General features: G+C 33.3%; 1 protein-coding gene across 5 annotated transcripts in view; it reads right to left on the bottom strand.

Annotated features, from left to right (window-relative positions):
• Nucleotides 1-8,045: 8,045 nt before the first annotated feature.
• The window catches only part of LOC121380743 (UDP-N-acetylhexosamine pyrophosphorylase-like), a 49,613-nt gene continuing 42,653 nt past the window's right edge, over nucleotides 8,046-15,005 (bottom strand). For 4 of the 5 annotated variants that reach the window (XM_041509703.1, XM_041509705.1, XM_041509702.1 and 1 more), the window contains 3 exons: nucleotides 12,712-12,738; nucleotides 11,562-11,640; nucleotides 8,046-10,883 (listed from right to left, as the gene is read on the bottom strand). In XM_041509703.1, the coding sequence (XP_041365637.1) occupies nucleotides 10,785-10,883; nucleotides 11,562-11,640; nucleotides 12,712-12,738 (205 nt within the window). In that variant the 3' untranslated portion in view covers nucleotides 8,046-10,784. The remainder of the gene's footprint in view (nucleotides 10,884-11,561; nucleotides 11,641-12,711; nucleotides 12,739-15,005) is intronic. The other variant, XM_041509706.1, reaches the window with a different exon arrangement.

Below are 15,005 nucleotides of genomic sequence, written 5' to 3' on the forward strand. Positions count from 1 at the left end.
AATTAGATATTAAAACGATAAAAAGTGTTTAAAAGACAAACAAAAAAACCATCTGAAAAATAAAGATGTTTACGACTTGTCTGAAAGAACATGCATGGGTCTGACTATATCTGACCTGTTAACCATATTCTATTTACAAATTTTTTATATTACTGTGAAGAATAACATACTTGCAACAGTAGGTTTCTTCTGTGTTGTAGTTGCAAGTTAAAGCTCATGGCTTGTTATTGAACATTCCTTCTTGCTGATCATCAAAAAAATTACCTAATTTGACGGTCAATTTTTATTTATCATATTGGCAATAAGCTTTTTTTATTGATATATTGCTAAATAGTGGGTGGAGGGAATTAAGTCAAAATGTTTTTAAAAATTCATTCTTAAATGTATATAAATAAGAAGACTAAAGGTAATTTAGTTATATATATATATATATAGATTATCATCCATTAAAGGCTTTTGTAGGAGATATCGCTGGTACTATGATTTGCGATATCTCCGCAGGAGATATCGCTTCTTATAATCTTGATTGGTCAAATTTTAATCACAAGACAATGTTTTGTTACGTCACTTTGTTTCAGCGCTAAAACTACCATTAGTGACGTCACGCCACTGCCGTTATGCTAGTTAACGAGTGTACCACTGACATTCAACCCACATTCCTGACATTGTTTACAACTGTCGCAAACATGGGCGTTGATCGGTGGGGGACAGAGGGGATGCATCCCCCTCACTTTTCAATGCCTGGGACAATCTATATAAATGTCCCCCCACCCCCACTTTTTCAATTAGCAAAAGCAACACCACCACCAGCAACAACAAAACACAAAAAAAACTAACTAATTTAATTACTGAATTATTTATTTAAAATGGCAAGTAGTCATCGCTTTATCATAGTTTTGTACGCACGTCATTGTTGACGTAAGAAACAAACACTAACACGTATCCCGCTCTTTTAAAGACGGATTGACGCCCATGGTCGCAAATGAAAAGAATGATAATGGATGATAAAAAGAATACCCCCTCATTGATAAAAGTATAAAATCCTCAGCAAGCCTCAGATTTCATACTTTTATCAACTCGTACTGATAAATTATGATATCACAAGACACTCGGGAGTATCCTATATATATATATATACCCGGTATATATATATATTTTTTTTATTTTTTTAATGGTGTTTACTGATGTATGCATGGATTAACAGGACATATTTAACAATGCTTGTGCTCATTTGGCCTATATATTTTTGTAGGCTGTAATATAGTCTTGTCTGAAGTTTTTGCTGAAAAAACTGAAGAAATGTTTATTTATACACTGTAACAGTGTAAGAAAAAACTTCCCATAGGCCAGTAGAACATCCTCATAAGGTTGGGCATCTGCTTGTAGGTAAAGACCGTACCAATTCGTAGTAATGTTAATATGGCAGTGGGTAAAAGAGGCTGACTCCCTGCCTCTATGTAGCTGTCGAACAACATTTTAATTATATTCATGATGAACATTCAGATTTTTAATGAAAATTTGGCAAAGTTTTATCTTATGAAATAAACATTAAAGCTTTGCTCACTCCAGCTGCAAAAACAATATTTGACCAGTTTAATAATGGAAATTTCGGAAAACTAAAAAATTATGGTTAATTATAGGAAAAAATAAATGCCACCTCTCTTATAGCCCTATATACGTATAGCTATAAGACAATAAAACACTAGGTTTTAAAGATATAGCTCATCATATTCCTCCTTTAACCATGCTTCATGTATTACCATTGTAGGTGCTTTATAAAAGGATGTTTAAAAGGATGTTAAACGTTTATGTGAAATTTCAACCGGATAAATTCTCATGCACATTTGTAGCAGTTTAAACAGATTCCCCCCACACCCCCAATACCTGTCCATATTGTTTTCATATTCCTCTTAAAATTTCACATGCTTCAGAGTTTACAAAAGTATGCCTTGTGTTTTTTAAGAGACAATGAGCATTTATTAGCATTTCCAGAAATAGTTGAATGGTTCAAGAAAAATCCGTAATTTTGCATTTCTTAAAATCACATAAAGCTGCTGCTGCTCCGTTTTTAATTACTAGTATAGTTTTGGTGCTGCTATTTTTTCTCTCAACCAAGCGGTCTTCAACTTGTTCATAGTGCTTTATTCTGTGCTGTACTATTTAGAGTACTACATGCTGCTGACATTTCTTTAAGTTATTGGCATTGCCATTCAGCATTCCTAGATGCATGGCATTGTAATTAAAATGGCAACATTTAGCTGGTTGTAAATTTAATGCTGAAGAAATGTACTTGATTTTTTTTTTAAGCATGTTAAAAAAAAAAAAAAAAAAAAGATTACTGTAAAGAATTTAAGGGTGAAAAATATGAATGTAGCAACTTTGATACTTGGCCAAATCCAGATACAACAGAATTATAATTATTATTATTATCTAAATATATAACATAAATAATGTATTTGTTAATTTGCTTATACAATTTATTGCCATCTTCAACTTCAGCATATATTTTAAACCATGAGATCAGAGGAGGCTAGAAATTTAAATTGTTAGTGCTGGGAGATATATTTTAACCACAGACTTTACTTCTGCACAGGCAGTTTTTAGGGATTATTTTAGTTTAATGTATATTCAAGATTGCTTTATATTGTATTATTCTGCTCCGTATTATCATCCACGATGTTTATGAATACGAACAACTGGGTGGCCAGAACATTTGGTTGTGCATCACCTCATGTAAAATACATGTAAATTCTAGCAGCACTTTATTGCTATTGTACCATTTGTTATGGAAATTGTTGTATGTTAATGAAAATAAAATGATCTTACTAAAGATGATTTGCATTTATCATTTTTCTGCTTATGGTGGGCGGGATGTAGCCCAGGTCTAAAGTGGTCACCTAACGTGCAATCGGTCTACGATTGATCCCCATCGCTCATTGGGCTATTTCTTGTTTCAGCCTGTGCACCACGACTGGTATATCAAAGGCTGTGGTATGAGCTAATCTGTCTGTGGGATGGTGCATATAAAATATCCATTGCTACTAATGCAAAAATGTAGCAAGTTTCGTCTCCACTTGTCAGAATTATCAAATGTTTGACACCCAGTGGCCGATGCTTAATAAATCAATGTGCTCTAGTGGTGTCGTTAAACAAAACAAACTTTATCTGCTTGTGAGGAATGGGATATAGCATAGTAATAGATTGCCAGTAATCGCGCCCTCCATCCATTGCCTTGTGACTGGTACATCAAAGCTATTGTATGCACAGTAGTTCCACACCCTGCAGGATTGCAATGCTACAGTGACTGTGCTTATGCATACTACTGTAGGACGCTTGTTAATGACAAAGAAAGGTTTTATTTAACCAGACACTTTGAGGACCACACTAACTATGAGACCGCAAAACCTGTCGTCACTCGATGAGTTACTCTTGATTAGCAGCAAAGGATAATTTATATACACCATCCAACAGGTATAGGTATCATTTATAAGCTCTCGGCAGGTCTTGAAAGGCTTACCTGTTTTTTTATGTTGATGTAACCTATAGAAATGAAGTGTAGATCGGTGATCTGTTTACAGAACATTTTCTTTGAAAAGTTTTATTTTGCTTGTTTTGTCAAGTTCAGAACTGCTGTCTTGTTATTTATGTCTTCAGCTTTAAACTGTTTCATTTAGTAAGGTCTTGGGCAATTGTTTTTTTATTGTTTTGTTTTTTAATCATGAGACAAACTGCTACAATAATACGATGTCATAATGGCACAAAACAAAACACATTTTAATAAGGATTTATTTTTCTATTTATTTTACTGATTAATTTATGCTTCATATCTGCATTTAACCTTAAACCCATTTATTTATTTATCCATACTGCCATACATGTAACATAATTAACAAGTTTTCAAAAACATAAGTCAACCATGAACAAAAAATCCTTATTGTATTTAGGTATTAATAATAAAGAATGTACTAAAAAAAAAAATCATATATATAAATTACAATGTTATCTTGTATGGTTAACACGTATTCATTTTATATTAATATAATAAAAACAGCATAAAATATATTAGAATACCAACAATCATTTATATGAGAAAGAAATATACAAATAAAAATAAATGTGATTGTAGTTTGCAAAAACTCTTAAAAAATAAAATATTTTTCGTTTAAAAAGACATTACAACACTTAACGATCACCTACACATAAAATCTAAGCCATATTCAGGAGGGGAGAGCGATCATGGTCTCACATAAGACTGGATCTTGAGCCTGATGTTAAATGAATGTACATGTAATGTGACAGAAGACTGGTACTAGTCAAATTGTTCGTGAGTGCTCAGCCCCCTGAACATGCCACAAAGATGTGTTCAAGATGCCAAGCACTAGCGAACAGTGACTGGTACCATTGTCTTGTATCATATCACATTCATCTCACATTAGGTGTAAAACCAGTCTAGCGAGCCACTGTGATCACCCACCCTCACGAACATGCCACATGTTGGGGCTGTTCCCGAGCTAATGATACAGGAGGAGCAGGAGACTAATTGTGTAAACCCACCACCCACAAACTAAAACTGTATTTGAACCACATGTGTACAGAAAACATTGCAGCAGACCCAAAAGGCGTAAAATAATTAGGATGTCTCCCACTTCTCCCCCACGTTGTTCGGGGCTCGAAATAGAATAGCAGGCAGAAGAGAAACTCACCTGCTGAAACGACCAAATGTTTTTAATAATTTTTAGACACATATGTATTGTTCAATTCTCTCATGTCATTTAGCTTATGATTCTGTTGTAAATTAATTCCACAATGCTCTAAAATACATCTCAGAGGTTCTAAATGTTTATTCTATCCCAAACACTACCCCCACCATGTGCTGTCTATTTCCAGAAGACCATTTGATTCTCTTAGCAGGACATATTTCTTTGGACCTAATGTTTAAAAAATAAAATAAAATAATAACAAGTTACTTGCTATTTCGAGCCCTGATGGGAACAGTCCTTACATTGACAATACAAGTTGCATATCAATGAAACCGTTCTTGCAAAATACAAACAATGGACTATTTGTTACAAGTCATCTGGCTACATGTTCAACGTCAACTAAGCATTGTTATTAGAAAACTAAAAGATGCCAAAAAATATTAAATAATAATAAAGGAAAGCTTGCTCAATTACTAATAAATAGTTCCCAATTTATTACCTCTTACACTGTTCAGCCTGGATACATTTTTTGTTAACAAGAGGTAACCAGCTAATCATACTGAGGATGTTATTTACTGTCTAACTGAAGAAAACTTGCTATTACCCTGCATGAATTTTTTTTTGCTTCCCTGTTCCCTAATTATTTTGATTAGATTCGACCCTGCATACTAATGGAAAGTGGTATACATTAAAGTAAATGTAGTCTGTGTCAATAAATATATTTTTAAATATGCACAAGATGTAGCAAATTAAGATTTAAAAACAAAACATTATACTACACTACACTTAAATTGTACGGGATTTTGAGATCTTATTTCAATTCCAGACTGAACAAGCTGTCCTTTTCCTTTTCTGCATATTACAACTGAGACTAATACCAACATACCGGGTAACAAATAACAGTGTCTTTTTCAGACATAATATAAATAATGTATAAATGACAAACAGCAGTGAAAATCTTTGAAAAAGAAATGACTACATGTATATGATAACTACAGGGTTGGTGGAGGGAGAGGGAGAGGGAGAGGGAGAGGGAGAGGGAGACGGAGAGAGAGAGGGAGAGAGAGAGGGAGAGAGAGAGAGAGAGAGAGAGAGAGAGAGAGAGAGAGAGAGAGATGGGTTTTGGAGGTTGGGGGTAAAGGCAGAGATGGAGAGAAAGATTGTAACATAGACAGGAAGGTACCAGGGGCCAACTTCTCACATGGCACAGTGTTTGCAAGTAGTTCTGCACTGCACTGTGAAGTTGCAAAGTTGTGAAAGTTTAATGAATTAGGCCCCAGAGAATACAGCACAACTACGCCATGCAGATACTTTTCACTTGCCATTTAAAATGGATCTAGCCAAATTAAGGCCACAACCTATGATATTAGATGAGGTTTAATCACTATTTGAATTTGAGGGGTTTTGATGTACTTGAGTGGAATGGTATCCATATAAGATCTGTTTTCATACTAAAAAGAGGTAAGAAAACCTATACAGTGCATTAAAGAGACTGTCTCCAGTTTGATTCCATTGTTTTAATGTTTCCGACTAAGAGCATGTTTTAATGACTAAAGTCACATTTTTATATAATACATCTTTCTTGTTTAGAATATCACCATGTAATGATGTATTGGAAACTGCTTTCACGAATGAATGAGAATGCATTCTTATCACACTACCAGGTGAGTTAGTGTGGCATTTGAGAAAGGGAACACGTTCTTGCCACTTTGAAATTTTTTAGGAACGTATTTGTAGTAAATCTAGTTTGGGCTACTACAAATATCTTGTATGTATAGACACAGATACTCTAAACATGGAAATGTATTTAATGCATAATTTTAATTATTAAAAATATTCTGAACATATTGAAAAACATGTTACAATAGTAGCAAACTAGAAATCTCTTTAATGTCACAAATGTGATTCAAAATACAATATGAAACAATGATACTCGTGTCCATAGTTGATGTCAGGCACTGGACCCAAAACCAAATTGCATAGTTTGTGTCAAGGCTTGCATAGTTACACCAATGGTTTGTGCTGTCTCTTGAGTGTTAGCAGTAAGGTTATAAATGGTACACATAACAAACTATAAACGTGTAAGGTGTTGTTGATAGTTGCATCCATTGATATTCATCTCAATGCATACTTAAAAAAATGTATTAAACTAGTACCTATGTCTCACCTTTTACTTTGGTCAAAATGAGACAAAAACTATAATCTGTGTTAGTGTAAGAACAGCAATTGGTTAACTATGGGAAATATTGCTAATTCACTGTTGATAGCAGTTTTATATATATAGCAATATAGGAGCTACACCAAAACACACCCAGTTTGTCACATGAATATTAGCAATATTGGTGAAATACACAAAAGTATGACATATAGAGATTACTATGTACAATATTCAAAAGAAACCACACAGTAAAATTTTATAATAATAATTTTTAACAATAAAAAACCCCTGATAACCACCAGAACCTAATTTTTTTCATAAAATTGTATAATATTCAAAATACTTTCACCTAAATTTGTATGCAACGTTTGTTTCATTATTTTGATAATAACAAAAAAAAAAAACAAGTCAAGTAAAACATGTCACTTGACAATCGAAATCCTGCTACTAGCAGTTTATGACTTTGCTTTAAATGGCCACTGCAATGGGTTAATACAAATAGTGTTCGTAGGATAAATGGAAAATTATAGGTCAAATTTATGAAGCCTGTTTTTCTTAGACACAGGTGTTTAAGCATTATAAATATATGTAGTTACAAGTTAAAGGCATATTATCACAGTCCACTGACCTATTTAATGGTCTAACAAAGTATTACCTGAACAAAAACTATTTGATTTGTCCCTATATGTACTTCATTCAACCATCTTCACAACCACCATACTCCATTTATTAATGATATTTTGTAAAAATAATTGAATTATGGCAATGGTCCATAATTCAAAAACTAAAATTGCCTAGAGGGTTGACATGAATTTCATTCCATCATGGTTCTGTTAAAGTGATGCGATAGCTAAATGTCTTCCAACAATTAATGTAATTTTTATTTATTATCCATTTATAGAGAAAAATGGTCCTTAAATCTGTGACAGTATGCCTTTAAAGACCAAAAACAGGCTTTGTCAATTCGGTCAATAGTCTTTTAAACAGTTGTAGTCGCACAGTAACTGTGTTAATAGTTCACCAAGACACACAGAAAACTCAGCTGATGAACCACTGTTTAATGTATGTACTACAAATTACAATACTAAGGAAGTATAACTATTATAAAAAAAGCTCCCAAAACCTGCCAATCCAAAAAGGAGCACATGGTCTGGATTGGAGGGGGGGGGGGGGGGGGGGGGGGGGGGGGGAAAGGGGAGAGTTGTTGTTACATACAGAATAGTTATTTTGGTTTTATAATTTATATACATTAAATAAAATTTAACATCTCTCAAAGAAATAATAAATAAATAAACTAAAATCAGGTGCATCCCACCCATCTAATGCTATCATCTAAACTACTCAACTTCCCAAATATATACTGAATTCCAGTCAGATTTGTACTTGTAAAAAGGATATGAAAATTAAAAACAATAATACATTTAACTGATTTTGTATAACTGGATGTATTCTGGTAGGTAATATATGACCCCAATATTGTATACTAGGGTTAGGGCTATTGTGTGTTATACAGCAACCTCACATATGCGATAGCAATAAGGGTTAGGTCTATTGTTTGTTATACAGCAACCTCACATATGCGATAGCAATACGGGTTAGGGCTATTTTGTGTTATACAGCAACCTCACATATGCGATAGCAATAATGATTAGGGCTATTGTGTGTTATACAGAAACCTCACACATGCAATAGCAATAAGAAATGAAAATTAGTGGTGCATTTTCTTTGGACTTCAGTATATAATGATATAGTGAATACAAATAAAAATAACACACATTCTAATGGCACGGGGAAGGTTGGAGAGATGGGCATTTAAAAATGTTTTTTTTTAATATAGAATAAAATGAACAATTCAGCCCAAACTTCACTAATACAAATTGCATAATGCTGCAAAATTTTAAAATAATGTCGAATTCTTCCATTATAATGACTTATGGGAACATTTCTGAAGTAGACCTAAATCTTTGACACATGAAAATTAATAATTTGTAATAAAACTGATCGTCTCAGAAATGCTGGTAAGGCTGGTTTTCATTGTATGATAAATATAAATATCTTATGTACAGAAACTAATCATAAATATATCTCCAACTTAAATAAACAACATTTAAAAGCAAACAGAATATATGTAACAAAAATAAGGCGAAACAACACAATACTTATTAATAATAGTATACAATTTCATAACAAACAAAAAAACCACAGGCAAGTTAATGCTGGTTTATATTAAGTAACAATCTATGTATGCAAATATTAGAAATTAATATTAATTTTTTTTAAATCAAGGCTGGTTGTATGTGATCACATGGAGTAGGGGTGGGGAGGTCGAAATGTTTTGGGTTTTTTTAAAATTCAAATACCTATCACCATCACCCATAAATGAAAAGTGAATTAAAACAATTTAGCATTAGTTGCATGTAAAATATTTTCAGCTGACCCATGATCCTGGTTGAAAGGCTTTTATAAATCCATATACCCATCAACATCACCCATAAATAAAAACTGAATTAAAAGAATTTAGCTTTAGTTGCATGCTGAGATATTTTCAACCGACCAATGACCCATAAAACAAAGATTAGTTCAGTCATCTCATTCAGCTCCCACCCCATGTGAAAAAGTCTCAAACAGCCCTTATATACATTTGAAATCAACACTAATTATAATCTATATGATTGTACTAAATGAGGAAAAAACGTAGCATTAAAGGGACTGTCCTGAGTTTGATGCCAATTATAAGATGTTTCCAAGTAATAAAATCTTTTAATGATTAATATTACCCACAAATATAATTTCTAGTTTAGAATTTTAGTGTCTGTGTATATATATTTTTTGATTGTCCTAATATTTGTAAGCAGCCCAAAATGGATTTGGTCTCCCAGTAATATTGTACATACGAATAAATATGTATTAGGAAATGAAATGAAGTATAACCAATTTCAAAAACTAGGAGGATCAGAAACACATTTAATATACAGCCACTAAAATTTTATGCAGAAAAATAAATTTAATATATAATTACAATTCTTGAAAAATGTCTGTTAGTTGGCAACATATTAACAATTGCTGTAAACTTCAGGCAGTTCCTTCAAGTCCAATTGGTCCAACTGTCTTGTAGCTTAGCAACAGTGATTAAAATGACAACAGTGTCAGTGGCATAACAATGAATCATATTAATAGACTAATTAATAGACATCTGTTATGGTGCATTTTATTCCAAACTAGTGAATGAATGGGGTACTGATTTGGAACAGCTGTTGTGGTTCTTGACCGTGTAATGATACATGCCCTATACAACAGCAGAATTTTTTTTTTACTAATTTAACTATGACCTCCATAAATAATGTCACTTACAAAACAGAGCTGGTGACCATAGCAAAAGGTTAGTTGAGATAGTGGATATTTTCGAGTTGGTCGACACGATAGTAGTGCTGAGATTGTTTTGTGGAATAGAGCCCAGGTGGTTACTGTCAAAGGAGCATTCAAGTTCATCAGAATAAAGACCATTATATACAATGCAACATATATCTCATATATTTCAGCAGATAAAACTACCACCACCACCACCCAACTTCACTGATACTTATAAATAATGCTGTGGCACCAAAGGGTATTTTCAAATTTAATGGTTTAACATGAAGCAATTTTGGTAAAATGCTGTATAACACTGACACTTTTAAATAATAAACTGCTGGCTGTATACACAAAACACTAATAAGTGCTGGCCTTCTATTTCATTACCTTTCGTATTGCACCATTAAAAAAAACCTGTTTCCATACAATATTTCAATTTTATTATATGGACCGTTTCAGCAAGTTGTGTGGATAGCCAATATATTTATTACATAATAATACAACATAGACAATATGTTATCACGACATATCTTGCCATATTTTATCGGTACAAGGACGTATAAAAAGTGCAGTCTTCACTGTCCATTGCTTTGGTGTATGGATGGCTCCCCGTTCTGAAGTTCTATCAACACGGGACACAGAAAGCTCTTCCCCTGCACTAGATCTTCCAAGCCCTGAAAAATATGAAGCATGTACAACCAATAAAAATTATACTATCTTCATTTTGATATTCACTCTACTGTTTTCAGTTCATTAAATGCCTACAGTAATAAAGTACAGCTCTATGAATCATGGAACATGCCCACTGGCTTAAGTTAACTACAGGCAAGCCTATATAGATCAGTGTTCGAAATAAGCACTTATCTGTTTGTCCTGACAAGTGATAATCAGCTAAGACAAGCAAAATATACCTCAGTGGTTGTCCAGTGGATAAGTCAAAATTTATAATGCTGTTTAATTTGGACCAATCGAAAACATTGTCCTTGCTCTTGAATAAAACTAACAACTTAGTTGGACAAGTAAAAATATTGATGGACAAGTAGATTTGTAGATGTACTTGTGATGTGTGTATATATGTATGTATGTATGTATGTATGTATGTATGTATGTATATATATATATATAAAATTTTTCTATGTTTGTCAATAGGCAAACAATAGCTGTTTGTTAATAAATTTAAAATCAACAATAATTATGCTAAGCTTAACTTAGGTAAATAATTGCTTATTTTTCATATAGATAATACAGTATTATAAGAAATTAAAAGTGGTATTTAGAACATAATGCAATTACCTCCCCTTCTTTATATACATGTAAGACCCTATTGGTAATACAGTAAAAAAATTAATTACCTCCCCTGCATAAGAAACTAATGGCGATATTTCACACACAATGAGATCGTCGTCAGAATGATGATCACTTGTTTGTCGACTGAAATAAGACATTTAAAAATTATTTTAAAAGTGAATTTTATAATAATAAATGATAATAACTCAACAATTCTAACATACCAATTTCTTTAAAATCAACCATTCTCAGTTGGTAGGTTGTGTTTTGTTTGGGATTTTAAAACACATTATTTGACCTTATAGATTAGGGCAACACAAATTATATGGCATATACAAGACTCATTCAGATGATTTTCATACAATGGTATTATAGAAGAAACTGGTGGAAAAAGCATACATACAAACTCGTGTCATTTTACAACACACAATGAATGGATTTTTTTTTTTTTTAATGAAACCATTAGAGCACATTGATTTGTTAATCATCGGCTATTAGATGTCAAACATTAGATAATTCTGACATATAATCTTAGAGAGGAAACTATATGTTTCTATTAGTAGCAAGGGATCTTTTATATGCACCATCCCAGACACGATAGCACATACCACATCCTTTGATAAACCAGTGTAGCACAACTGGGCAAAGGCTGTGGCATGTGCTTTCCTGTCTGTGGGAAAGTGCATAAAAAAATATTCCTTGCTGCATTAGGAAAAATATAGCGGGGTTTCCTCTGATAACGTGTCGGAAATACCACGTTTGACATCCAATAGCCCATGATTAATGAATCACTGTGCTCCAGTAGTGTTGTTAAACAAAACAATCTATTACCCTTAGCCCCATCTGGTATCACACCCAAGGAATATTACTGTTGAATATACCACAAGACTAATATAGTAAAAGCTGTGGTATATGCTGTCCTGTCCATGGAAAAATGCATACAGCAGATCACTTGGTAGGAGTAGGCCAAGTTATGGCAGCAGGATTGTCTCTCTTACTATAAAGACTAGGGCCATGGTATGTGCTGTCCTGCATGTGTGAAAGTGCATGGAAAAACTGGAAACATGTGTACATTACTCTCTAATGAGCAATTTAAAAAAAAGAGAATGTTTTTAAAAATTACATGAGTGTGCAGTTGTGATCATGCAAGACTAATTAATTGAAAGACACAAGAGTAAAAAACAGTTACTAGAATTTAACATAACAAAGACTTACCGGTCTCCTTTGCCATTTTGAACTGTCCTACAACAAGTACGAAACAAAAGATATCAACATGCAGCACATGCGTAACAGACAGATGAGTTTATTAGAAAAGTCCTCTGTATAGCTTTTAAACTCCAAGCCTCTTAATACCATCATGAGAAGAAGGCTTGGCCACTACACGGAGTCAAAAAAAAATGTCTAAGAAAATAAAACAAGATATCGGCGTGTAAGGAAATACGATACTAACAAAAAACAGTCGGTCAATCTTGGCTTCAAAACCTTACCGTTACATTATTTAATCAGTATTTTTAACAGCCTGTATTATGTCCCATACCAGTGTCCATTTGTTTGTTTGATACACACAAAAAAGTTATATTTTATTTGAGAAATGAAGTGAAATTTATTTTATTTTTATTGTGTCGACATTTTCCGGCAAATTCCACTGACAAGTAGTACCAGTATTTGGTGACAAATGTGTCACGTGATCGGAACGGTCATTAAGTCTTTTCATAACCGCTGATATTTTGTCCCCAATTGCAGATTTAATTGGTCAGAACTGATGATTTTTACTTACTATTATTGTTATCTGCAATTCCTAATAATGGGCAGAATTTTGAAAATAGCAATTAGTAAAAAAGTTAATAGATTAAAGAAAAAAAAGAAAAAGGTTACAAGCCAAAAATAAAAAAGAATTGACTGCTCGTCCGAATATTTAAATAATTTGGAGCATTTTAGAAGGACAGTCCAAAATTAAATAAGAGAAAGAAGAGAGGATCTGACTATTTAATAATATTACAAAAAAGAAGTAATTTCGACATAAAATTTTGAACGCAGATCTAAACGTTTAAAGTCCGATCGATATGTCCACGCGAGTGCACAGCTTAAAGGGACGAGATGGGTTGCATCCCATCAAGAAAACCCCTAGATTGACAGTCGATAGACGTTGAAAGTGTAGTGCTGTGCTGAAATACAGATCTTGAGAAGCCGGATCTGTCTGAACGAGTAGAGTATCAAACTAGGGTATAGTCCAGTCGTCATGGGTTGGTATAGTGGTGCGGACGGGCCCGACTCCAGAGGATACGAGATGGTATCACTATAAAGCAATGTAAAGTCTAGAAAAAGAGTAATAGGTGCCGACCCCGCTTCCTATTTCTTCTTAGAGTGGGGCGGTCAATCTTCCAGTGCTGCTAGGACAGGCTCGGACATGTAGAGACTAAACGCGAACAACCATGGCATTCTGCAGAATGGCCGTCATACGAGTCACAAAAAAACAAGTCAACATAGTCAGACGGAGAAATGACGCGGAGGCAAGGAATCTCGCTGAAAAAGAATCCAACCTGGTGGTGCAGATTGTCGAAACGAGAAGCGTTCCAGCGTTCAATCAGTTCCAATGGCTGCATACATCCCAGTAGAAAACTTCATTTCACTGACAAAAACAACGAAATGAAGGACCCCCAAGTCGAGCACACGAAAGCACGTGCAGTGTGCACAAGCGAAACAAACACGTTTTACAGCATGGAGCTCCAGACTGGGAATCCCAGATATTGAGGCGAAAACTAAGGAGTCGGCTAATCCACAGAGTCAGCTAATACACAGCTATATATGGTAGTTACTGATGGAGCTATACAATGGACTTGAAAGGTTGAAGCAGTAAGTAGTGCAAATTAATGAATATGGTGCAGACAAAAATCTACATTTAGTGCTAAGTGTGATCGTGCTATACATTCAACATGTCAATCACTGCTTGTTAATATTAATGATCTATTAATTTTAAAAAAACTGTGTCAGGCAAGCATAAATTGTTTTAAGAATCAAGTACAAAGTAACACAATACTGTCAATATATTTTAGATTACATCTACTAGACTAAATTGACAGAAAATATAAAAGAAACATTAAAATATTGTCTAAATAGATCCTTGTTTGAGGATTATGTATCTTTATTTGAGGAATAAAAAAAAAGTGAAATTTATTTTTTAATTTTTTAATGACTTTATATATTGTATGTGCATATAAACTTTTACTATGATCTCTTGAAAATGTAGAAATGACAATTATATGTAATGTTTATTATGGAAAAAAACAACAACAACATTTTATACAACATCTATTAAAAGTTAATACAATTTCTAAGTATGTGATATATTTATGACAGAAAAGTAATAGAATACAACATAAATATATCAACACAAAAGATCTGGTTAAACAAAACATCGACTTAAAACACAGAATCAGGAAACTAAACATTTTGTTGCCATATATATATATAAATAGGTGGGATATAGAATATCTAATTTGTAAGAGCAG

The sequence above is a fragment of the Gigantopelta aegis genome, chromosome 9, assembly GCF_016097555.1.
Source record: "Gigantopelta aegis isolate Gae_Host chromosome 9, Gae_host_genome, whole genome shotgun sequence".
NCBI lineage: Eukaryota > Metazoa > Mollusca > Gastropoda > Neomphalida > Peltospiridae > Gigantopelta > Gigantopelta aegis.